This window comes from Micropterus salmoides, unplaced genomic scaffold (assembly GCF_014851395.1).
Source record: "Micropterus salmoides isolate LMB-PRFRI ecotype aquatic unplaced genomic scaffold, ASM1485139v1 Ms_hic_scaffold_9, whole genome shotgun sequence".
Classification (NCBI taxonomy): Eukaryota; Metazoa; Chordata; class Actinopteri; order Centrarchiformes; family Centrarchidae; genus Micropterus; species Micropterus salmoides.
In genome coordinates this window covers 19275739-19299905 of record NW_024044681.1, presented here as the reverse complement: position 1 = coordinate 19299905, position 24167 = coordinate 19275739, and the positions used below count along the sequence as shown (strand labels likewise).

The 24167-nt window shown below is 39.0% G+C and overlaps 2 protein-coding genes across 3 annotated transcripts; both read right to left on the bottom strand.

Annotated features, from left to right (window-relative positions):
- Positions 1 to 6362: 6362 nt before the first annotated feature.
- snx12 (sorting nexin 12) lies at positions 6363 to 12686 on the bottom strand. 2 transcript variants are annotated; one of them, XM_038707678.1, is made up of 6 exons: positions 12320 to 12683; positions 10424 to 10519; positions 9880 to 10004; positions 9489 to 9579; positions 8944 to 8954; positions 6363 to 7226 (listed from the first exon to the last, which is right to left on the bottom strand). In XM_038707678.1, exons 1-5 carry the CDS (start codon positions 12482 to 12484, stop codon positions 8949 to 8951), a joined length of 483 nt encoding a protein of 160 aa, XP_038563606.1. In that variant the 5' UTR covers positions 12485 to 12683; the 3' UTR covers positions 6363 to 7226; positions 8944 to 8948. The 2 variants fall into 2 exon arrangements, with proteins under 2 accessions (XP_038563606.1, XP_038563605.1); XM_038707677.1 differs by lacking the exons at positions 6363 to 7226; positions 8944 to 8954 and having other exon boundaries at positions 9060 to 9579; positions 12320 to 12686.
- A 120-nt stretch (positions 12687 to 12806) lies between these two features.
- On the bottom strand, positions 12807 to 18537 carry LOC119894956 (cytokine receptor common subunit gamma-like). Its single transcript, XM_038707676.1, has 8 exons — positions 18384 to 18537; positions 17693 to 17783; positions 17282 to 17454; positions 16873 to 17006; positions 16614 to 16779; positions 16216 to 16321; positions 14563 to 14623; positions 12807 to 14283 (listed from the first exon to the last, which is right to left on the bottom strand). Exons 1-8 carry the CDS (start codon positions 18445 to 18447, stop codon positions 14032 to 14034), a joined length of 1047 nt encoding a protein of 348 aa, XP_038563604.1. The 5' UTR covers positions 18448 to 18537; the 3' UTR covers positions 12807 to 14031.
- Between the last annotated feature and the right edge of the window lie 5630 nt (positions 18538 to 24167).

Sequence of the window (24167 nt, the reverse complement as noted above, 5' to 3'; positions counted from 1 at the left end):
TGCTGCTTCCTGTTGGACAGGAATCATTCCATCCTGTAAATTCTGAGCACTTTAAGGACTTCTAAACCAATGCTGGCCAGAGATTGAGCTGTGGACCAAACTCTGTAGAGATTAGGGTTGTGGTCTGAGGTTGCATAACTTGTATTGAACCATTTATACAAAAAAATAAGTATGTTTGAGGTCCTTGTTGTGCTCCGCAAAGGATGTAGAACTGGGTGTCTCAGTACTGGATTTGCTAAATCAGCGCAGGAAGTTTCGCCATTAGTTTCTCTTTTTAGTATTGTCAGCACAAACTATTTAGATACTTTCCTACTGTGCAGAGCAAAAAGTAGTCAACAGTGTAAACATCTATCACTAAAATTTTATCACTCAATGACATGTGTTTGTTTGCATGGCTGGACTACCACCAGATCTACAGGGTCCCCATAGGGCCCCTTGTTATTGTGTGTCAGTTGGTTTGCAGTAATTTGATGTTTCTGAAATTTGTTTGGGAATCCTCAAAACCAAAGCACCATATGAGCTAAAATGATTTAGAACCTTTGTCGACTTCTGTTTTATTACTCATCTTGTCCTTCTGTGTTGTAGAGGAGCTGCATCAAAATGTACTCCTAAAACCGTTTTCACCAAGACAAACAGGGTCTTCCTGTGTTGGCATAGCAAGTCCAGCACTGAGGCATCCAGTTCTTTCGTCCTTTTTGGACCCCAACAAGGACCTCGGACATACTTATTTTTCCATTGGTATAAATGGTTCAACACAGGTTATGCGACCTCGAACCACAACCCTAATCTCTACAGGGTTCATGTGGGTTTGATCCACAGCTCAGGGATAATGGACGAACCTGTAGTTAGGTGTATAATGGTTTATTGATGGCAGGCATAAAAGACATGGGTTTGAATATTTCAGTTAAGTTTGTGAAAGAGACTGAAAGTTCATTCTTGACCTCGGAAACAGGAGTTGACAAAACAATCTCATCATTGTGTCCATTTAGTTTTCTGTAGCTTTCAGTGTTAACACATGATCTTTCTCAACCGATGTTGCCTTGTGATGAGATTTTTTGATCGACTTCTGTTCCCAGTGAAGCCAAGCATTAACTTTTAATCTCAAGCCAACATGGATGAGCAGTCCTTAAAGTGCTCAGAATATACGGAATGGTATGATATGATCAAATGCTACTAAAGGGGCCTTGTGATCAAATAGATTTGTCAACAAATGTTCTACGCACTAAAAAATGCTGCGTTAATTTTATAACTCATGCTGAATTCAAGCTGCTGTGTTATAACAACTTGTGCTGGGTCAAAAAGAGACCGACCCAACACTAGGTTACCAAAATTACCCAAATTGGGGTATTTTTAACCCAGCAGTTTCTTTACTGTTCAATCGTTGTAGTGTAGCATTCACACACATTCATACACTGGCGGAACAGCCGCCAGGGGCAAATCGGGGTTCAGTATCTTGCCCAAGGACACTTTGACACGGAGCCAGGGATCGAACCGCCGACCTTCCGATTAACGGCCAACCCGCTCTACCCCCTGAGCCACAGCCGCCCAGTGTACACAGTTCAAAGTTGTATGTTGATGAATGTGTGGGGTCAGGTGTGGTACCAATGTAACATGTCAACATTTTGGTCCTGTCTGACCGCAGCGGGGAATGACTGAAACTGGGTGGGAGGGATCAGCCACAATCTTTCCTGCTCACCTCAGAGTCCTGGAAATGTACAGGTCCTGGAGAGCTGGAAGATTGCAGCCAATCCCTGAATGGAATGACTCTCCAGTGTCGACTGTGGAGTCGCACAGGATGGTGGGGGTGGGTGGGGTTGGGCTCTTCCTAGAATCCACAACCATTGAGGTCGTAATACAAGCACTGAGCTCCAGATTGTTCTTGCTGCACCAGGACATCAGATGGTCAATCTCCCACCTGTAGGCAGACTCATCCCCACCAAAGATGAGCCCAATGAGGGTGGTGTCATCTGCAAACTTCAGGAGCTTGACGGTCTGGTGGCTTGAGGTGCAGCTGTTGGTGTACAGGGAGAAGAGCAGAGGGGAAAGAACACAGCCCTGAGGGGAACCGGTGCTGCCAGTACTAGAGTCAGAACCATGTTTTCCTAGCTTCACGTGCTGCTTCCTGTTGGACAGGAATCATTCCATCCTGTAAATTCTGAGCACTTTAAGGACTTCTAAACCAATGCTAGCCAGAGATTGAGCTGTGGACCAAACTCTGTAGAGATTAGGGTTGTGGTCTGAGGTTGCATAACTTGTATTGAACCATTTATACAAAAAAATAAGTATGTTTGAGGTCCTTGTTGTGCTCCGCAAAGGATGTAGAACTGGGCGTCTCAGTACTGGATTTGCTAAATCAGCGCAGGAAGTTTCGCCATTAGTTTCTCTTTTTAGTATTGTCAGCACAAACTATTTAGATACTTTCCTACTTTGCAGAGCAAAAAGTAGTCTACAGTGTAAACATCTATAATTAAAATTTAGCACAGGAAGTTTCGCCATTAGTTTTACCCAGAACCACCCCAGTTTTTGCGCTGATGGTTGTAGAAATACTTTCAATATTATTTACTGGCAGTACGGCCCTAAGTTTCTCTTTTTAGTATTGTCAGCACAAACTCTGTTAGATATTTTCCTACTGTGCAGAGCAAAAAGTAGTCAACAGTGTAAACATCTATCACTAAAATTTTATCACTCAATGACATGTGTTTGTTTGCATGGCTGGACTACCACCAGATCTACAGGGTCCCCATAGGGCCCCTTGTTATTGTATGTCAGTTGGTTTGCAGTAATTTGATGTTTCTCAAATTTGTTTGGGAATCCTCAAAACCAAAGCACCATATGAGCTAAAATGATTTAGAACCTTTGTCGACTTCTGTTTTATTACTCATCTTGTCCTTCTGTGTTGTAGAGGAGCTGCATCAAAATGTACTCCTAAAACCATTTTCACCAAGACAAACAGGGTCTTCCTGTGTTGGCATAGCAAGTCCAGCACTGAGGCATCCAGTTCTTTCGTCCTTTTTGGACCCCAACAAGGACCTCGGACATACTTATTTTTCCATTGGTCTAAATGGTTCAACACAGGTTATGCGACCTCGAACCACAACCCTAATCTCTACAGGGTTCATGTGGGTTTGATCCACAGCTCAGGGATAATGGACGAACCTGTAGTTAGGTGTATAATGGTTTATTGATGGCAGGCATAAAAGACATGGGTTTGAATATTTCAGTTAAGTTTGTGAAAGAGACTGAAAGTTCATTCTTTGAATTGTTTTCTTTTTATGTTTAAAGGTTTGGACTACGATTCATTCTTTCTGTTCCCAAGAAAGGCTGAATGTACTGTTTTTCATGCTTTTGGACTATAAGTTTTATTTTATTATTTTATTTTATAAAAACAGAGGAGAGAGCATTTTGATTGATTTCAAAATTAAGCTATGGGGTGCCCCGCGGGCCCCTGTGTAACCAAGTGTTTTCATTAAAACTTGTTTTTAGGAATATGCTGTTACAATCTGTCGAGTACACGAGGGATAGGGCCCCAAATGCAATCAGTTCAATAGTTTTGATAGTTAGTCAAAAAGTACACTGACTTATAGAGTATGGAGGCAGGCAAAGGTCAACACCATAACAAGGGGCATTTGGGGCCCCTGTAAATCTGATGGTAATCCAGCCATGCAAAGGAACACATCATTTCAACCGTCAAGTGACTCATTTTATTTAGGTTTTAGTATGTTCAGACTGTTGACTACATTTTGCTCTAAAGTGTCTAACAGTTTGTGCTGACAGGATAGAAATAAAAAGAGAAATTAAGTGTCGTACCAACTTTTGAAATGGGGTAACCCGTGTTTGAAAGCCAAGCCATCGAACAGTCACGTCCGCTATCTTTACTCTTCAATTGTTGTTGTGAAATGTTTAATTTTTTTTATTTTTTCTGTTTCTGGGAAAGGCTGAATGTATTGATTTTCATGCCTTGTATTATAACCAGAGGTAACTTTAGTTAAAATGGATTTGCATTTTCTCCCTCTACACTCATCGCTCTCAGTCCTGGTACTATAGTAGCCATTCGTCTCACCTTTTGTCCTTGCCCAGTCACACTGCTTTGGGTTGCTCTTTCAATTTACTTCCACTTTATCAAGCTAACCCAACTGTGTGTCTCTGCAAACATAGCAAGCGTCATGGCTGCACACTGGGCTCCAGTGTTAGAACCGCTAACAAAACACCACCTAATCTCTGACTTGGCCCACTGTGCCCATCCTGTCTGCCCACTTTCATTACTCAGGACAAGGCCAGAACATCAAAGCTCACTAGTTTTGTAGGTCACAGCTCTCACTGCTGAGGAAGGTCAGGGTTGGTGTATGTATCCCAGGGTTCCTATGCCTTCTCTGCGTTTCAATGGATTTGAAGACATATGGTTGTGCACCGTACAGTCAATTCAAACAGCAGCAGAGCTTTATTAATCCCTATTGACTAGCTTACTCTTCACAACCATTTCAGCACTACTTGTGAAAGGTTTGCTGTACCTTAAGATGTAGTATTAAATGTATAGATAAAGAACAGCAGCATTTTCCCTACTTTGTTTCTAAATCCAGCATAATAAAGGATATCAAATACATTTTTCTATTTCTACATATTTGTGCCATACTGAAATAGGGATCCCCCAGCAGTTGCTCTTCTGTAGGTTTCCAACATTTTATTTCCTGAATCTTAATGCGTGGATAGAGAGACTTGTGTGCAATACAGGTTGTAAATCCCTGATTTGGGGGATGTATAAATAAACCTGACTTTTCACATTTTTTCTTGCATAGTTTAACACAGGTACTGAACTATATGAAGTGCAACACGGTATGCATCTTCTTTTTATAATTCCGTTTTTTAAATTCATGTGGAAGCCGCAATTGCATCCAATTACAGGCATGTCTACTTTGGATTACCTGTAGTTCAAGGTCTACATCACGAGATCACTATTCTGGGACAACTTTAATCCACCTGTGGCCAGAATTCCTCTTCCCCTGTTAATCCCTGTATTTCCTGAAAGTGAACTACAAGAAAAAGATTAGAGGACTTTAAGGATTCCTGTTCAGTGAAACAAAAAGGCCCAGTGTTGCCAGTGCAGTGCCAAACTTTGTTTACAATTCTTCTCTCCTGCCATAACCTGTATTTTTTAATTACTGCACTAGGACTGTGCTCAGGTTTAATCTTGTGGTTTATAAGATTTAGAATTGATACTGTATTGTATGATTTCTGTTTATGAGCACTATAAAAGAGTTTTGTTACTGATGTGTTTACATTGGTCAAAGATAAGATAATAGTTCAGTATTCAGGGAGAAGAAGGGATGGTCATTTTTGTTTTGGCTAAGGCAGGATAGTCTGACTTTTTCTGAACAGCAGGGGAGGGTTTATATTTTTTTGTCACACTAAATTTATTGTGTATTTTATAGCCTTTCTTCGTTATACAGCAGGACTGAAAATAAGATTAATGTGTTTTGGCTATTAATTGCCAGGAAGTAGTGAAAAGCGCTTATTATAATTTATCCAAACAGAAGCGGTCTTCAAATTGCTTGTTTTATCCAAACAGCAGTGTAAAACCCAAAGATGGTGATTTTACAATTATATACTGTATGACAAAGAAAGCACCAAATCTTCACATCTGAAAGTGGGAAATGTTTGGCATTTTACATAAAAAAAAGGCAGAAGCAAGCAATTAGTCAATTATCTTAATAGTTGCAGATATATTTTATGTTGACTGACAAACCAGTTAATTTACCTATTGCTTCAGCTATAGTCACATAAAAAGGGCCTTCTTGTGTGTTATGGTTTATAAAGGTACACTTTACCAGAGCTGTTCTGTCAGTGTATTAGGTTTTATTAATGTGTACATTGGTGCGACACATACAAGTTCTATTGAGATAACAAGAGTTAAATGTAGGTACATGTACCAACAGTTCTATTATTTTGACGTTGTGGGAAGGGTTTTATAGTTTTGCTCTAAGGAGAGGGTTTAAAGAACATTAATGCTGGGAACAAAGTGAAACACAACACTCATCCAATCCCACCACAGCAGTAATTACTTACTAACCAGTACGCAAGCAAAAACTATGGTTTGGGTTTGACCATTTAAAAAAAGTTTAAAATATAGTAAAAACATCATGTACAAGATGTAAGATTTAAGCAAAGTACTGTAAAAAATTAAACTAAACAATTTCAACGTCTTCATGTGCTTTTTCCATTTCATTGTTAAATTAGGTTATCTGCCATTCATCCAGCTCCCATGACTCTCTCGGTTTCTCAGTGTGACGCACTAACCACAAGCTGAAAGGTGAGTTTTAGTGAGTCTGCTTCTATTTCTACTCTTTAAAACTGAAAAGACACATGTAGACATGACACAGCAGGCAGCAGGAAATTTAATTGGTGGACAGAATTAAGAAGTTCCCTCGTCACCCCTAGTGGAACTGCAATGATAACATGTATTAATACACTTCACAATAATATTGACAGAAAGAATTAATCAGCTGAAAATAAGTGCAGAATAAGCCTTATTTCAGCTCCATAAACCAGATGCTGATTACGCCTTTAAACAATGAAATATTGTTCATAAAATGAACCGCTTGTCACAGTGCTTAGATATGGTTATTTACCTAACTGAACATTCCCAATATCTGATTTGACAACACACAGCCAATGTGTAGGTATGATAATGTAACCAAGACAGCAGAGTTAAAACAACTAATCAAGAAAGCATGTCTGAACTTAAAACTCAGGGGAAATATATTGACTGGAATGACCATCTCACTGTCTTTTTCATGATGCTACATGTTGCTCGACTTTGGGAGGTTATCATCAGAATCACGTCTCCGCTAGCAAAACAAAACTTTAATCAAAGCGGGAAATTACCCTGATTTTAAACTTGATCAAATCAATTAAAAAGACATTCAGAAAACATAATACTCATTGTAAAAAAAAAGTCAAAATCTATCTATGACAAAATTACATATGGAACCTTTTTTCTTTTCCACTGATATCTGAATCCAAATAATGTACATAAAGTATGTGGAATGACTGAATAAAGACACGACATCAAACAATTTATAGATTGGATCTCTTTTTAAGTTTTGTCCAGGAGCAATATTTGTGTTTTTCCTACACCGTTGATCCTTATCAGTTCTGACATTTCCACCGGCTTTGTATTGACGTGATGTAGAAATAAATGTACATGGGGCAGGTGCAGCAGTCTGTATTGTCTTTGCCAAAAGAGAGAGAAAGAGACAGACAGTAAACGTGAGAAATAATACACAGACATGTTCAAGGTTTGAGTGTCTTTGAACCGAATCTACTGAAGCACCACTGACTAATGTAATGGCACAGTATTATAGTATCATTCACAGAAATGACCAATGGCTAAACTTTTCAAATAATCAAATTCACATTGTATACATTGTATACATTGGCAGACTCTCCATAATGGAAAACAAATATGAAGACAGAATGAATAGACAGCCTTTAGCTGTACACTCATTCAGTGCCATACATATTTTGTCTGTTTTTGTGGAACCAGGATAAATGGAATGAGTCCTTAATTCCTGGAATAAAACTAAACATGCTGACTTCTGCTCTTTGTTTGTATGGCTCATATCCGTTAAATTTAGCCAGGTCAGGAAGTGAGGAGCATTACAGTCATTTCTCAAACCACTTTCTCAAACAGATTATTGCCTCTGTTTATGCATTTAGATCGACAGCACTTGTAATTGATTCGCATTCAATCGGGCAGGCAGGTCAAAAAAATGACGGCAGCTCTAATGCGAGCTCAGCGTGGTGCACTACACAGATCTGCTTGCAGTTTTCATGCCATGGTGTCAGAACTGACAGATATTCCCTGAGATGAGAGGGGGCTACTGCATATCAGACTTCACCAATAAGCATCACGCAGTGCAGATATTTGTATCACTAATGTGTCATGTCAATTTCAATTTGCTTTGCGAAGATATGCAATGATGCTCCTCATGTGTTTTAAGACTAGTATGTGACAAATATGCACTTAGTGGAATGCGATTTTTGGTTTATTGCTGCTATATGTATAGACATTAAGGTAAACTGTAGATTTGTTGATAGACTTAGGATGCAAGAGACAGGTGTTTGATGAACATAAAATCAATATTTACTTGGTGGCAAAATGTACTGCTTTGTTGTTCCAGACACAGACTTATCTATGTCTGAAAAAATAAAGAAATTTGGGGAAATAAAAGATCTGAATCAACAGACTGAACAACATGACAGTGATCAGAGGCATGTAAAATTAGAAGTCAGCGGGACTGACACATGAATATTTGCAAAGAAAGCGTGCAAGTTTGCCATGCAGCCGATGATTAATGCGGTTGATAATGACAATAAATCAGAATTAGTTTGGAGAGAAATGTTTCAAGTAGAGCAATGTTTCAAGTAGAGCTTTAGTCATGGGTCATGTACAGTACGTATTCCCACTAAACAATAGTTCACATAACTCAAAACACTAGTGGTGGTCTGTGTTTCCACTGGCCTGATACTGGTGGAATGAGGAACTTCTGTGAGCCAGTTTCTGAGGAATAGCTGTTGTAACACTAGTACACTCATTACTAGTTAAAAAAAACCTTTGCAAATTAGATTTTACATTCATTTTATTCTCTAACTACACACTAGATCAAGGGTAACGCAAAACTGGCTTGCAGAATGTTATTCCCTTTGCAACACACCATGATTACTCCACCATTTTTGGAGAATGACTAGTTGTTTTATAAGACAACCAGGGACTATGTGTGGCACATTTAAGGTAAAATAATACAATGCAGTAAGATCTCTGCGAACATATATTATTAGCATTGTTTTACTCAAGTGTCTGTGAACTATCGCCTTTGGTCTTGGCCATGCAACCTCCTATAACCTCCAGAAAGCTTTTAGAGACAGGATAAAATAAAGCAAACTTACTTCATTCATACCTAAAAAAAACAAAACAAACAAAAAGAAAAAGAGAACAGAACAGGGTCAGAACTCTCATTTTACAGTCTGCATCCCTTTGATACACATTAGTGCCAACACTCATATTTAGACGTAATACTACTTTATTCACATTATATTACAATCATGAATATATGACACTCATTGGGGACAGACTGAATGCATCTCACATTATTCTCATTCCTGAAAATTTAATTGTGATTAAGAGCCAAATATTCACGATACAATCACAACTACTGAGGGGTGCTTTCCTTATTGTACAGTTATAAAACAAATGCACAGGGGAGAGGAGTCACAGAGTTTAACATTATTAACATATCCTTATGTATAGTAGAACATACTGTATCCCAAGATAAAGTGAACATGACTTTATAATGGTATACAGAGATGGCGAGAAAGAGAGATAAAGCAGAAAGAGAGACTGAGAGAAGACGGGAGGGAATAGACAGTCAGATCTACACCCCAGAGTTTAACTCCCACCCGCACACATCCCTCAGTAACCCTTAGTGTCGTACTTTTCCAGGAATGTAGTTACGGTCAATGCTTTCCTCTTGCAGAAACATGTGAAGACAGCGCTCATTCTGGGCCAAGGGATGACCTGCAATTCTACAGAAACACACACAAACGGACAATAGACAAAATTGACTCATTTTAACGGATTTTCATGGAGGCCGGGAAAATACAACTGCGGATTAGTTAGCTGACGCACAGTCCCAGATTAGGTTAAGCCTTGTGTACGGCTAGACATTTTGGCAATGTCTGGAAGTCTTGTAGCCCTTTAATCAGCAAGCCATTATCATTCCAACGTTATATTTTCCACATTTTTATGTGACAAATATGTTTGCTTGATTTACTCTTAAAAGCACAACATTTCTATTTAAATTTAAGGCTGCTGAACTGACTGACTTGTTGATGAACTGCTCCAGTCCTGATCGCCGCTCCTCAATGAAGGACTCCTCAAAAAGGCCCTCATCTCCACGGAATGGCAACTGTCTCTTCAGGGCTTTGCCCGGCAGAGATGGTACTACAATCTGAAGGTGTCGGACATCAACACAAATAACAGGAAAGATGAGAAACAGGGCAGCAAAATATGAAATCCAAAGTCCACACTCGCTGTGCTGTCAAAAACTGCAGACATTTCCATTCATATATGTGAGATCCAGCCAAGAAATAAACTTATTTAGAATGACATTGCAGAGGCATATAAACTATAAACTTATTCAACACAGTTAATGAGGATGCCACAAAACATACACTTGCTATATCAACACAGAAGACAAAACTTACAGTGCAATCCTACTGCATCCTTTATGTGATAAAATACTATATATGTAGTATCCTCACTGTAAGACTAACATGGTCACTTATCAGATCATTGTAAATAACGGTTTACGCCAGGCAGGCTGCCCAAAAAAGACTAGCCACAAACATACCATTATTGCTCACTCACCTTACTGTCTCTTTCCAGCTCATTCTTTAACCACTCAAAGTCACTGTATCTTCTTCTCACACAGGAATCCTTCAGTTTGAAAATGGGAAGGTTTGTCTGCACAGGAAAAGGAGAAAAAACAAAACAGCACTTGACTTCTCATTTGCACGCATTGTAAAGTGAGAACAAGGCTTGCTGATCAACTGGTAACTATCATGACTGAGCTCTGAAGGTACTGTGGAAGTACTTGAAGAGACAAAAGTTGCTATATTGTGACAAAAACAAATCTCTCTTAGCACCATAATTTGACTAAACTGCTGGCATGAAAGTCAACAATTACATTAGCATGCTAGTTTGAGGTGAGAATGAATTCCCAGAGCGCAATGTCTTATCTTCAAATATCTTCAAATTGGTTGTTACGTCCTCTGAAACCCAAATACATTCAATTTACAATCATTTAAAAACAAATCCTGACATTGGAGCATATGGATTCATGGTTTAAACACCAGTTATATATGGCCATACATAATTTAAGGTGATCTTAAATTAAATGAATGGTCTGTGCATAAAAAGCTTTTGTGTGAAAGGGATTTTTAACCTAATATTGTTTCATGCGATTATTAGAAATACAATTAAAGATGCCTGCCAAGCAAACCTCATTCACACTACACTGAAAAGTTTGCATTTAAGCATCTCTCATTGGTTGCAGAATGGTTGATCCTTTTGCATAACTTTCACATGATTCACTGCTGCAGACATTGAGTGGGAGTGGGAGAATGAGACAATGCTTTTCCAGTGAAAGGTGATGACTGTTTACTGGACTGACCTGGTTTGTTTAGGTTTGCCTAACTGTGAGACAGCAGTGGATACTCAAGTTAACAAAAAATGCCTTAAACTAGTCAGTGGTGTGTTGAAAAAAAACCCCCATTCAAGTGGTGAAAACAGTAACCTTTTCATATTGGGATGTGCCAACTCTCCTGGGAGATAGCCACAGACACCTCATAAATAAGGATCTTTAGTCAACTCAAGCCTACTAAATTGCAATTACAGTGTCAGCATGAGGTTCCTGAAAATATTGTCTTCAAGTAAAGCTGTGTCAGTTATTTTCTGTACCTCACGCTTACAAACGTTAACTTCCTAAAGAGGAAGTTAAACTTAATACACCTCCTACAACCACTAGTTATCATTCATATTCTTATTATTTGTTAAGTATAATAATACACCCGATACAAACGTAATTTAAGAGACCAACTTTACTGCATACCATTTCTCCTGGTTCCACAAAACCAGATATTGTTAATCGTTAGCATGTTAACTCATTTATCTACAGTGGTATGTTCTGTTTAATGTTTAGTTAACGTTGTCGACAACGTTACACGTATAGACAGGGAAACAATTTTAAAACGGCCCTAAGTTTCTTGACAGCGAATGTCTAGGGGCAAGTTTGTTTCACGGTGTCTCATGGGACTCCCTCTTTTCCTGCTATCGTTGTTTCATCCCGTTTCACTGGATTTAAAGCTAACTAGCCACATAGTGGTTGCTTTAAAAGGCACTTAACTAACAATGTTAACGTTAACTCGACACTGGCGACATGCCTCAAAACTATAAATCACCTTTCACCGTGTACGTTGGAAGTCGTTGAAATGTCCACGAAACTTCTACGTATCAGCCTTGATGACTACGTGAAACAACATCTGGCAAATACCACAAGCCAGGCCTCTGACACTCCCCGGTTCTCGATTTTTACTGGAGGGCCATGTTGAGCTACTCCAGCCGCCTAACGCCAACGTCACAGCCCCTCACTCCCTGGGCTAAACGTGCTAACTAGCTAGCAACAACATTATAATTACGAGCTAGCTTAGCGAATTTAAGCTAATTCCGCAACAATGTGTTTCGGTTTTTGGTTTGTGCACCTACCCGCATGCGAACTTCGTAAGTTGTGTAACGGTTCCGTCCAACTCCAACGATTTGTGGATCGTAAACGTCTATTTCCAGAAAATTGCTGGGGGGGCCGTAAGCATCCGTCAGGTCCTGCGGCTTGGAATTCAACCGGCGAGTGTCGGCCACCGAAGGATCTGACATTTTGTCGGGTTGTAATGTGTGGACGACCAACGGCGAATTAGCGTCAAACCAACTAAATGCACAGTAAATCCTTAAATCTCATCTGAAGACATCAATTGATTGCGATAGCTGATCGGTTCAGCTAGGGAAGTAGCTAACTTGTATCTCTTCTTGCGGGGGCCAGCCGCCCTGCGCCCTACCCTTCTTGAATCTGAAAAATGCGTTGACTCAGTTCCGTACTGTGTGGGACACTGCACCAGGGATGCATCTGCACTCCCTCTAATGGACAAGGAGATACCTGGCTGGGGCAGATTGGACAATGTTTACAGTTAGACATTTGATGTAACATATTATATTATTATATATTTATTGATCAAAAACAGAAAAATACAGCAAGGATTACTACACAGCCGTTGGTTAATACAATCTATGGTAACGTTATACGCTAGATGTAGGACACAAACACTAAAATACAAGTAGGTTACAAAAAGCAAAAACGTCAAACCAAATGTTTAAAAAGTGCATTGAAATACATTAAAATGTAAAAAGACTGTGTCATCTGGATATTGTTGTGGTGTCACATTCTAATGAGGCACTTTTTATTACAGGGTTTGTGATAAGTAACAAGTGGCTTAATTATTGACTAATGCTTTATAAATCAATTGGATGACCTTAAGAACAGGTTGTGAAAACTCCCTTTAACTGATGTTTATCCTTTTCTATTTGGTAATAATTACATTACATTTAATCATTAATTAGTAGACACTAATCGGTTTCTCAACCAGCAACTAGGGGTTAAGTGTCTTGCACAGGGACAAATTGGTGGGAATTGAACCCAGGTCTCTCACACTAAAGACATGTCTTATCCACCGCGCCATCACCACCCTTTCCTTTTGTTACTCTCTAATCAGTCATCCCGTCCACATAAATACTGATGTTGTTAAAACCTTTTCCAAATAGTATAAAAGACAAAACAAGCATCATGTTGGAATATCCATAGGGAGTTTTCAGACTTGGCAACCATAAAGTTGCAGACAAAGCCTTAGTAAGCTATTTTTTTAACCCATCAATTATTTTCTAACTATTAGTAAATAATTTTTAACCACTAATAAAGCCAATAACTTATACAAGTAGTATAGATAACATATGCCTATTAACTTGTCTATTTGGATCGACATTTTGTGATTTATGCATGTGGGTGTGTTTCATTACAAACTGTCTTAAATAGGTTGTGAAAAATGGACACATATATCAATACAAAGTTACAGATAATGAACAATTGCCTGGCAGAAGCAAAAATGAACTCACAAGTCAATTTCTTATTAGTAAGTCAGCAAAAAATGTAGAGCTCAGTGCAGCTGAATTGAACGAATTGAAAACTTTGGGGTACAGTGGCTATGAGTGACTCAAATGGTTGACAAGTCTTTAATATATATTTTAGATGAGATAGATTTTAAATTGTCCTAAAACAATAACAGCTTCAGAATAGCATAATTTTTCCATTTTCTAATCCCTGCAGTCATGCAGAATATGTGTTTTTGGTAGGCTAGCCCTGACTGAGACGACTCCTAAACAGAAACCTGCTCCGCCTCCTCAGATGAGACGAGAGCTGCTGAGGTGGAAGAGGAGCAGAGGTCTGATTCGTCTACAGGGATGAAGATGGAGCAGTCGGTTTGGTCAGTGGTGAAAGAGAAGGTGGAGCTGCCAGAGCTCTCGCTGTCGGACTGGGAGACATGGCAGTACTCTCGAACAGGACAGGCACGCTCATTGTAGTTGGCCTTAAAACTCTCTTTCAGGCCTTTGGAGAGTTGAAACCAATCCTTCAAAAAAGAAAAAAAGGTTTGACTTGTTTTGCAGTCACATGACATTCCTGTCACTCACTATTGCACCCAATGGGGTACGTCAACAGTGTTGAGTACAGTCACAAAGCTGCTAGCATGGCTGTTTATTCTTAGTCTTGTCATTTAATTCTTTTGATGACAATAGTTTTTGTCCAAAACTGTATTTGCTACCAAATAAAAAAGATTAGGTTTGAATAAAAATCTTTTGTGTGACTGAGGATTTCACGGAGATGGCACAGAGCTCTGGATGCTACTTACCTCAATGTCATGAGGGATCAGGGACGGTTTGGGAACCATGGGGATGAGGATGATTCTGAGCCTGTATAGGAAGAAGACATGTTTTCACTCTCAGATGATCATATCAACAGCTCATCTACATTATTCTTGTTCCCTGTAACTCTTCAGCACGGCAGTTGAGAGATATGGAAGTGATTTATTCAGTTTCAGTTCTCTGCATGCCCCCACAAGGCATCTTGTGGTGATATAATATCTCAAAATTCTACTTTTATGGACTGGTAAAAAGACTGTTCCTTGAATACAAAATATTGCCTCTTACATGTCAGGTGATGTTACAGGAGACCCACTTAAATTCTGAATGGTCAAAAAAACAACAATGGTCGGGCCAGGTCTCCTCCACAGGTAACCAGGGTACTAGAGGCGTATGTGTCTGCAGCGGCCTGGGTTCGAATCCAGCCTGTGGCCCTTTGCTGCATGTCACCCCCTATCTCTCTCACTCTTTCCTCTAACTATCCAATGTCCTGTCAAAATAAAGGCAGAAAGGCCCAAAAATATCTTTCAAAAAAATAAATACACTCTACCCAGTATTCCTATCATGTGACCCTTATTGTTGGAGGTGATTTTAATTTTGTGTCAAACTCAGCATTAGGTTTATCTAAGGGCCCTCTTCTATCTGATAGTCATATTTCTGCTGCTACACACGAGTTTCAGGTACAGTTATCAGTTACAGATGTGTGGTGTATAGTCAACCCAGACAGTCAAGAATATATTTTCTATTCAAACCGCCCTTTCTTGTAAGTGACCACGCAGCTGTCCAAACAACAGCGACGTAATACTTCTCCCCTCAAGAGTAAAGACTTTGTCTCCCTCATAAGAAAGAATGAAATATGAAATGATATACATTTGAATTGTGTGTTATCTCAGTTTCTACTGTGTGCAATGCCTCCAAGGCTACCTGTTGAGGCTGGATTACTCTACTCTGCAGATGTGAAATGCAAGCGAGCAGAGAAAAAGCTACAATTATGTGACAAATGCAGGAGATTGGAGGAACATCATATGCCTGACTCATCCAACTTATATTTTAGGAAATCTCTTCTTGGTACAAGAGCGGACTTGCAGAGGGTGTTACATGAGGAGACGGCTTATGCTTTTATTAAAACACCAAGGCTTCATTTTGAGGCGGGTGACAAGGCAGATAAGATACTAGCTAATAGACTAAAGAAAATAGAAAATAGACCGGAAAATTTAAGACTTCACTGTGATGAAGTGTGAATGTCAAGTGAATGTCATTCATTCAAACAGCATTATACAGAACTATAAAGAACAGACAGCAAGGCTAGTAAGGAGGAATCTGATGACTTATTTGAGCATTTGGAGCTCTCTTAGTAAGATACAGTCAGATATTGAAACTACAATTATGAAAATGGCTTCTCAGAATAAGACAATATCCCCCATTCTGCTTTCATCATATAGGGATTGTTGATAGAATCCAATGTCCTAATGTTTTTTCAGATATATTGCACGGACATTACACTAATAGCAGTTTGATTATGTACATACTATTGATACTAGCAATACTATCATTTATGAAAACCGAGGAAGTAAATACACATTGGTGATACTCTTTGGCTATACAACTACCACCATTTACATATGACATATGAGCCAACCCACCTTTCGTGGTGCAGCAGTGTCATGACCATGAGGATGAGGGTGATAGCACCCACCACACACAGCACTAGGGTCCACACAGACATTGAACCATTCATCTTATTGATGTCTGTTGGGGGGAGGGGGAGAGAGAGGTGCATTGAAAATGTTTCATTCAGTCATGACACACATGTAGTCAAATTCTAGTCACATGAAAGCATTCTAGCTGACAATGTGTTGCACTGCCATGCCTGTTGCCCCTATAGCTGTATGGTGTTTTAAAAAGATTGCCCACATATTGTTTAGTAGATAAATTGTTGCAGTCTGTATTGGTTGCCATTAGAAGTCAGTAATTACTTCATTGTTCCTACTGTAAGTTACTGTATATGACCTTTTTCACAGCAGACATTTTGCAATTTTACCTGTGCTGTTGTTGGATCCCCAGACCACAGGATGACTCCAGTCACTCCAGAAATCAGAGTCTCCACAATTGTACCCCACTTTGCTCCGCACTTGCAGCTCATATCGAGAACTGCTGGAGGGTAAGTTGATGCAATAATTCTGCTTCGCAACAGTGATTTTAGACATCTGGGGATAATAAGATTGTGTTGAGTAGGGAGATGGGCGGCGAAAGGAAAACAAAAAATATAATACAAAGGAAGGATGAGATTTATAGCGTACCTCCCACTTCTTGTTGTTAGTCCTGATGCGAATCTCACTCTCAACACAATTTGTAGCCGTCTGGTTCCAATAGACCCACAGGTTAGAGTCGGATTCATTCTTGATAGTCAGGTTGGTTGGTGGATTCAACTTGACTGGAGACGACACAGACCATTCAGTGATAGAGAATATACAATGTGACAACAAGGTAATAGTGCAAGCATGAAAATATATTTTTATTGCCTGTTTTTAAATATCAAAAAACTAGCATTGTTTTCCTGGAGAAAGATTATAGATTTAAGTTCAAATTGTGCTGCAAGTAGGTAAACCTCTCCCATCAAATCTTCTTTTAATGGGAGTCTTTAACTCATTAATTGGTTTACTGTTTTGAATAGTACCTCCCAATGCTATATTGAACCCCAGTAAATACCTTTTGTTTTTAGTTCATGCTCTTGTAGAGATCTCTTTTCGCCATGTACCAATTCGGAGTAAAATCTGTAGAATCTGTTGAGCCGGTCGCCATATGGCTGGTTACATCCAATGTTTGTGCTGTTCTCCAACACATAGGTCTCGCACTCACTGACTTCATTGACATTACTGAAACTGTGGAGAAATCACAATTTAGTCACACACAAAGCCAAGTATGCAGCCAGTCTAGTTTTTATAATATCTAAACAGGGATGAAATAATAAGACATTTGCTTACATGGAAACAAACTACAACACTGACCAATACCACACTGACAATTGCAGACCATAATTGTGTATGGAAAGTGATTGCAAACAATTTCAGTGCCAGCTTTTTCTATTTGTTAGGGTAACTGTCATCAAACTTTACAAACCGGCTGTAGAAGGTGTAATTGACCTCTGGAGTTCCCTGCTTATGCCAGGAACAGTGAACATATTGCAGATTCACCACCAAACAGTCCACATCTGTCAGACACAAGCGGGTTGAGACCAACAGAATAGTTTCATGAAGAAAATAAAGCAAAAATCATTAGGGTTACACATAGAGTAGGTAGACCTACACAAATGACAATAGACTACTAACAGCCCTGTCTGTCTCTCAAACATACACTTACAATGAGGAAATGGCAGCGCATGACGTCAAGGGGAATTTAGACAAAATGCGAATAACTGAGGAAGTAAGGCTTTATCTTAAACTGATTTTAATTAAATTTGATAATTAAGAGCTGATTTACAACATCATGGTCTAATCTTATGTCAAGGCCGTTGTGGTTACCCCCTTTATAGTATTGATTTCATGAAAGTTATGGTTAAAATCTCTCATACAGTACATTATGTACATATTAAGATTTGTGTTCACTATAGCTTAGTAACTAAGACTAGATATAAAATTGAATAAAAAAGTGAAGCAGCTTCACATCATGATTACCAAATGTAAAACACTATAATAAGATCTGCCAGAGCACATAAGCAAACTAACTGTTCAGACATATTTAAATAGGCTAAAACAGTAATTGTTAAAATCAAAATTCACCTATAATTTAAAAATTGTTTAAATGTTCTCACCCGGTGGTTCTTTGGCAATCACAGGTCCTGTTAGAAAGAGAAGCAGAAGCAGTCTCGTCGCCATCGTGGCAGACAGAAAAAGAACTCGTTCAGCATGGGCGCAAGTCTACTTCTACATCTGAGTGTCGAAATTTCATTTCATGTGTATGCTTCTGGTCGTGGCTTTTGTTTCCTTCCTGCGGAAACTGTGGAGATATTAGCCTGTAGATCAAGATGACATGCCTGCCTTATGCTATATGGCTGTCATGTTAAATAACACAGACAATTTGTAAAACATTTAAAATGTTAATCAAAAAAAAAAAGTAAACTGAATATAAGCGAAACCACACACAGTATTTATTTGGTCTTCAGTGGCTCTTTGCTAAAAGTGTTATGACCTCTCTCTCTCTCTCTCCCACTCCTGCTCGACACACAGAATTCAATGAGGTAGCACCAGGATGCACTGGACCGATGAAAGGTCCGGCTGGTGGATGACAAACTGTGAGTTTGGTTTGGTATCGTCCGTTTTCAACATGGCGGCCAGGTCAGAAAAGTCCTTATATCAGAGCTGAACAGTACACTATATTATGTTTATGAAAACATTTTAGTCTTAGAAATATGTTTAGAAATATGTCCTGCCTTGACAAAATCTCGATTCTTATTTGATCAGCACTGCCTAGTTTTACAGATGATTACAGTTAATCTGTGTTTTGTGGCGGAACTCCTGCTCTCCATAGAAAATTACAGTTTTTCTAGATTGCTTACACACATTTCTTGAAATTATGCACAACACACCAAACAACAAATTATACTGCCTCAGCATCCTGTCTTTGGTCTGGGACGGGCCAGAGATTCTCGTCCCCCAACTCTTCCTGCATCTCCTACTCCTCCTATACCTCCTCCTCTCCCTACTCCTCCTCCAACTCCTACTGTTCCTTCACCTCTTTCTCCTCTCCCTGCTGCTCTTTCTCCTCCTCCTCTCTGATGTCCACTACCTCTTCCTTCACATCTCTCTGGATCCATCGCTCCCAAACGGAATGAACTGACTCTGGCCCTTTTATCTATCTATTGAAGGTTCTGATTGGTGTGTTTTCAATTATAACTCTTAATTCATACTTTCATTGTTATGAAAAACCGTGAGTGAAGCAGTAATACAACAGACAGGCAGTAAGCTGCTTTCACACCTGTCGTTTGGTTTATCTGGTTCAGACCAAGGGAAAAAAATATATGTTGTTGCATTTTTAATCTGATTGAGTTCATGTTTACACTGGCCTTTTATGGTAAAAATAATATATTCTTTCAATCAATCTTTACACAATGGCCCACCAAAATATAAATACTGCTATCAATATGAGCCAGTTCAACCTCAGTTTGTGTTATAAACCTATGCATTTGTTGATAGTTTACATAGTAATAGTATGTGCCAAAAAAGGCAAGCAAGCATATCACAGCATGAATTGTATACTTTTCTCCAAAGATAGTTATAAGAGAAAACAAACGTTGCACCTGCACTTTTCACACTTTTTTGAGATCCTGCTCTATGAAAAGTGCCCTGAGTGAACTTCTGTTATGATTTGGCACTATATAAATAAAATTTAATTTCTTTTGGCAAACTTAGCTTGAACAGCATTAAATGTCAGAATATTTTGTTACAGCGCGTTTTGAGTTACTTGTTGTTGAGCTTTTTGTCAGCTGTCAAAAAGCACATACACAGTTCTTTCCTATTTAAGCCATTAACTACCTTTAGCTTTTTAACAAATGAAAGAGAAAGTGGAGTGAAAGTCACAACCACATCATTCTTTTTAGATTTCTATGTTTGTCATCTGTAAGGTTTGAGTTTCTGATGAGATGTAAATGTAATAGTGCTAACTTCAAACTCCAAGATATCCGATTGTTTCACTTTTTCTTGACACCATTACGTCACAATATAGACATCACTAGTCTCCCTAGCATTTTAGAAAAATTTTGAATATTCGGAGAGAAGAGTGTTTATGAAAAACATGCACAAAAATGTTTTGACATGGACAGAATATCTTTATAGTGTCATGTCCAGACTTTTAATAAGAATTAAGAGCTAAAACTTACTTTGTGCATGACAGAATCATGTGACATCCAATATGTGTGTAACTTTCTGTATGTGCTAAAAGTCTTGTGGGTTTTACTTCCTGTCAGAGGAAACTGTTTAAAAAAAAATAAAGATTGGTCATACATACATGTTTCTGAAACGTGCACAACACACAGACTACTAACTTATTTATTAGTATATTTTGGGTGTAGCCTACATGAAATTAGTGAATAATAGAACAGAGCCCACTCAATAAAGCTTTTATATACCTCAGATGACATGCTCACAACTCATGAGCTTAATGAGCAAAATCATACACACAATGCTGAGATCAGTCCGTTATGTCAACTATCTGATCTTCCTCAGTGTTACATAAAAAGTTTAACTGCATTGTGAAATTTTGTTTCTAATATGTCCCACAACATAAACAAATGTGTCAGTGACATTCTACTACCAGTATAAATGATGAACAATGTCATCAAGAACAAGCACTCAACCCCCACATATGTGACTAACTTTTAACTTAACATTTAATCTCTGACACCTCTGCTCATTTCCAGTTAATTGGACAGGGTTTTTTTTTGTGGAAATTACTGTGGTCATATTGCTCGCTTTTCTGTTTCTTTACACAGAAAAGGCTGAGGCATTTTTTCAGTTGTGAAAAACTGCACAGGCAAATAACATTTTTGAAATCAAAATTATTCAGAAATATATAATACTTTAAAAAAAGAAAGTAATTAATGCTCAAACTATATGCAAATATTAATAATGCATAAAGCCTCATGGAGCTAAATATCTTCTGATGCATCCGATGTATGATGCTTCAGATACTAATGCTGCATCCAATCACAGCTGCAGCCAAGTTGTAAGACAAGAAATCAGTTTAAAAATCAATACAATTGCTATGTGGGTGAGCAAGCTCATTAATTGCCAAGGTTGCCGTGAGTTATATAAGTTTTATTATGTAAATATTGTTGATACTAACAATACTATCAATTATGAAATCTTACACTTACTTTAACTACACATTGGTAATACTCTGTAGCTAAACTGTAACCCTACATATGAGCCAACCCACACACAGCACCAGGGTCCACATAGACACTGAACCTTTTATTTGAATGGTGTCTGTCAGGGGGAGAGAGAGATAGTTGCATTTTAAATGTTTCATTCGGTCATAAGACATACAGTACCTAGTCAAATTCTAGTCACATGAAAGCATTCTAGCTGAAGTAGCGTCACACTGCCATTCAGCACCATATTTTTTAGACAACAACATGCCTGTTGACCCCTATACCTACAATGTTGAAAAAAATGCCCACATATTGTTTAGTAGATAAATTGTTGCAGTCTCTATTGGTTGCCAGTAGAAGTCAGTAATTACTTCATTGTTCCTACTGTAAGTTACTGTATATGACCTTTTTCACAGCAGACATTTTGCAATTTTACCTGTACTGCTGTTGGATCCCCAGACCACAGGATGTCTCCAGTCACTCCAGAAATCAGAGTCTCCACAAGCGTACCTCATATCAAAAATTGCTGGAGGGTAAGTTGATGCAAAAATTCTGCTTCCCAACACTGATTTTAGGCATCTATGGACAGTAAGATGGTGTTGAGTAAACTCTAAACACAAATGCATAACTTATCACCCAATTCCCCAGACATCCTGGCGTGATCTTCATGAAGCTCTCTACTCAAAACCATTCAATCTGGCTGACAAACAAATTTTTGCCCTCAAACATGACACACAAGCCCTCAAGCCCTCCTTCCACCAACTTCAGCCACCTCAAAACTCTCTACGTTACATAATACAAGGTAGTTTATTCTTAAGATTGCAGAAAGAACAGTACAATTCCTTTGTTGCTTTCCAATCATGAATGCAATGTGTTCTTTGATTACAGTTTTAGTCAATTGCTATCATGCATTGGTCAAACCTGAAGTCACACTGTCAACACTCTACACACATTCAGCAAAACAGAAGTATATGTGGACAAAACTGTGAATCATTTTCATTACTTTCACATAAAATGCATTCAATCACCACTTTCTCCAAAATCCATGAACTCTTTTTTTATTACTACTTTACCACCTGCAAAACACTATATATCTGCAGCACTTTTTTCAAATGCTAACACACTGTGTCCAAAACAGTTAAAAGCACATTCAAATCAGAGGGATGGTAAATATCCTGCATTTCCTGAAATATATAGAAAATCTTAGCAGAATATTTACATAAATTTTACGTTTACATAGTTTATGTTTATGTGCGTGGAAAACTGTATGTAAGTGTTTTGAAATAAATGTGGTTTAGAACTGCAATCTGAGTGTAAAGCACATAATGCTTGTATTTTTGCAGAATTGCTTAAAAGTGTTGATACATAAATTACAGGTTTTGATTATTGTGTCTCAAGTACCAGTGTTACTGTGGAAACAAGTTAGAAAAACTGTATCGCAGCACTGAAATTTCAGGAATTAGTTTTTTGTTTCAACTTATATTTCCAGTCAATTACTAGGCCTACATTCAATGAATGAATGAGTAAAAAACTCCAAGCTGTTTTGCCTCATGATGTTTGTGTTGGTCTGAGAATAGAAGACTTGCCCAGGTACTTCATACCATGCAAGACATTCTGTGCCCAATGCCCAGGGAATGCTTTTCTGCCTGAGCCGATTCTCGTGACCCATAAAGCACAGATCAGCATTTGCCATAAGTAGTTTTTGGCTACATTCCAAAAATTATTGAGAGCTAAGACATTACAGATTTGAACATAACTTTGTATTGTTAAGATGTTTTATATATAAATACATATTTATTTATCGACAACTCATGTAGTGGGTTTATTTGGAACATCCATGGACTTAAGGGTATGCTAGATTGAGTCCATGCCAGACTAGCAAAGTAAACAATAAAAATATTATAAAATAGTAAACAAACTGTCACACTCTGCATTTCTGTCTCTGTTTTCCCCTACACTCGCTCTCTCTCTCCCTGCCTGTGTCTCATTAGCCTCATGTCTTTCACCTGTGTTGCTCCCGCCCTGCTCGTTAGTCCCTGTGTGTGTGTGTATATATACCTGGTGTTTCTGTCTTGTCTTTGTCGGGTCATTGTTCATGTTACCCCCCAGTCTGTCGTGTGTGTACTCTCTGCCTGTAACCGTCTCGTCTCGTCTCGTCTCGTCTCGTCTCGTCTCGTCTCGTCTCGTCTCGTCTCGTCTCGTCTCCTCTCCTCTCCCTGTACTTTTGGATTTTGGATTTTTGGATTTCTGTTATTCAGCCACTCACCTGTAAGTGTGCTCGCTTTTGTTTGTTTATTAAAACCCTTCGTTATACCATACCTGCTCCGCTCTGTGTCCTGCGTTTGGGTTCTCCAACCTGCCTCCACACCACGATCGTGACAGAATGACCCGACCAAATATGGACCCAGCGGACATTGTTAAATTGCCCAGCACCTGGGAGGAACTGGGGGTGCCTAAAGAGGAGCTAACAGCCGAGGAGCCGCAGTTTTTTGAGTTACTCTCTAATATGTGGAGAACGGACCCAGAAATGGCCCTGCTCGTTGCCTCCTCCCGATGGAGAAGGTCTTTTGAATTTGAGACTGTGTCGAGACTTTGCTCTGCAACCCCCCAGTGTGTGACTGCTAAGCCTGCTAGCCCCGAGCCCCGGCCTGCCGGCTGCATGCAGGGAAGCACCCACTCGTCCTGCCCGACTGGCGCTGCCAGTCGCCAGCCTGATCCGCCAGTACC

Bases quoted from the DNA above. Each gene is read 5' to 3' on its own strand.
- snx12 (XM_038707677.1), bottom strand. From the start codon at position 12,484: ATGTCAGATCCTTCGGTGGCCGACACTCGCCGGTTGAATTCCAAGCCG. The intron at 10,520-12,319 runs GTAGGTGCACAA...TTTCCTGTGCAG, and splicing joins CTTACGAAGTTCGCATGCGG to ACAAACCTTCCCATTTTCAA. The intron at 10,005-10,423 runs GTGAGTGAGCAA...CGACACCTTCAG, and splicing joins AGCTGGAAAGAGACAGTAAG to ATTGTAGTACCATCTCTGCC.
- LOC119894956 (XM_038707676.1), bottom strand. From the start codon at position 18,447: ATGGCGACGAGACTGCTTCTGCTTCTCTTTCTAACAGGACCTGTGATT. The intron at 16,322-16,613 runs GTAAAATTGCAA...TCCCCCCAACAG, and splicing joins GGGATCCAACAACAGCACAG to ACATCAATAAGATGAATGGT. The intron at 14,624-16,215 runs GTGGGTTGGCTC...CTTCCTATACAG, and splicing joins ACACTGCTGCACCACGAAAG to GCTCAGAATCATCCTCATCC.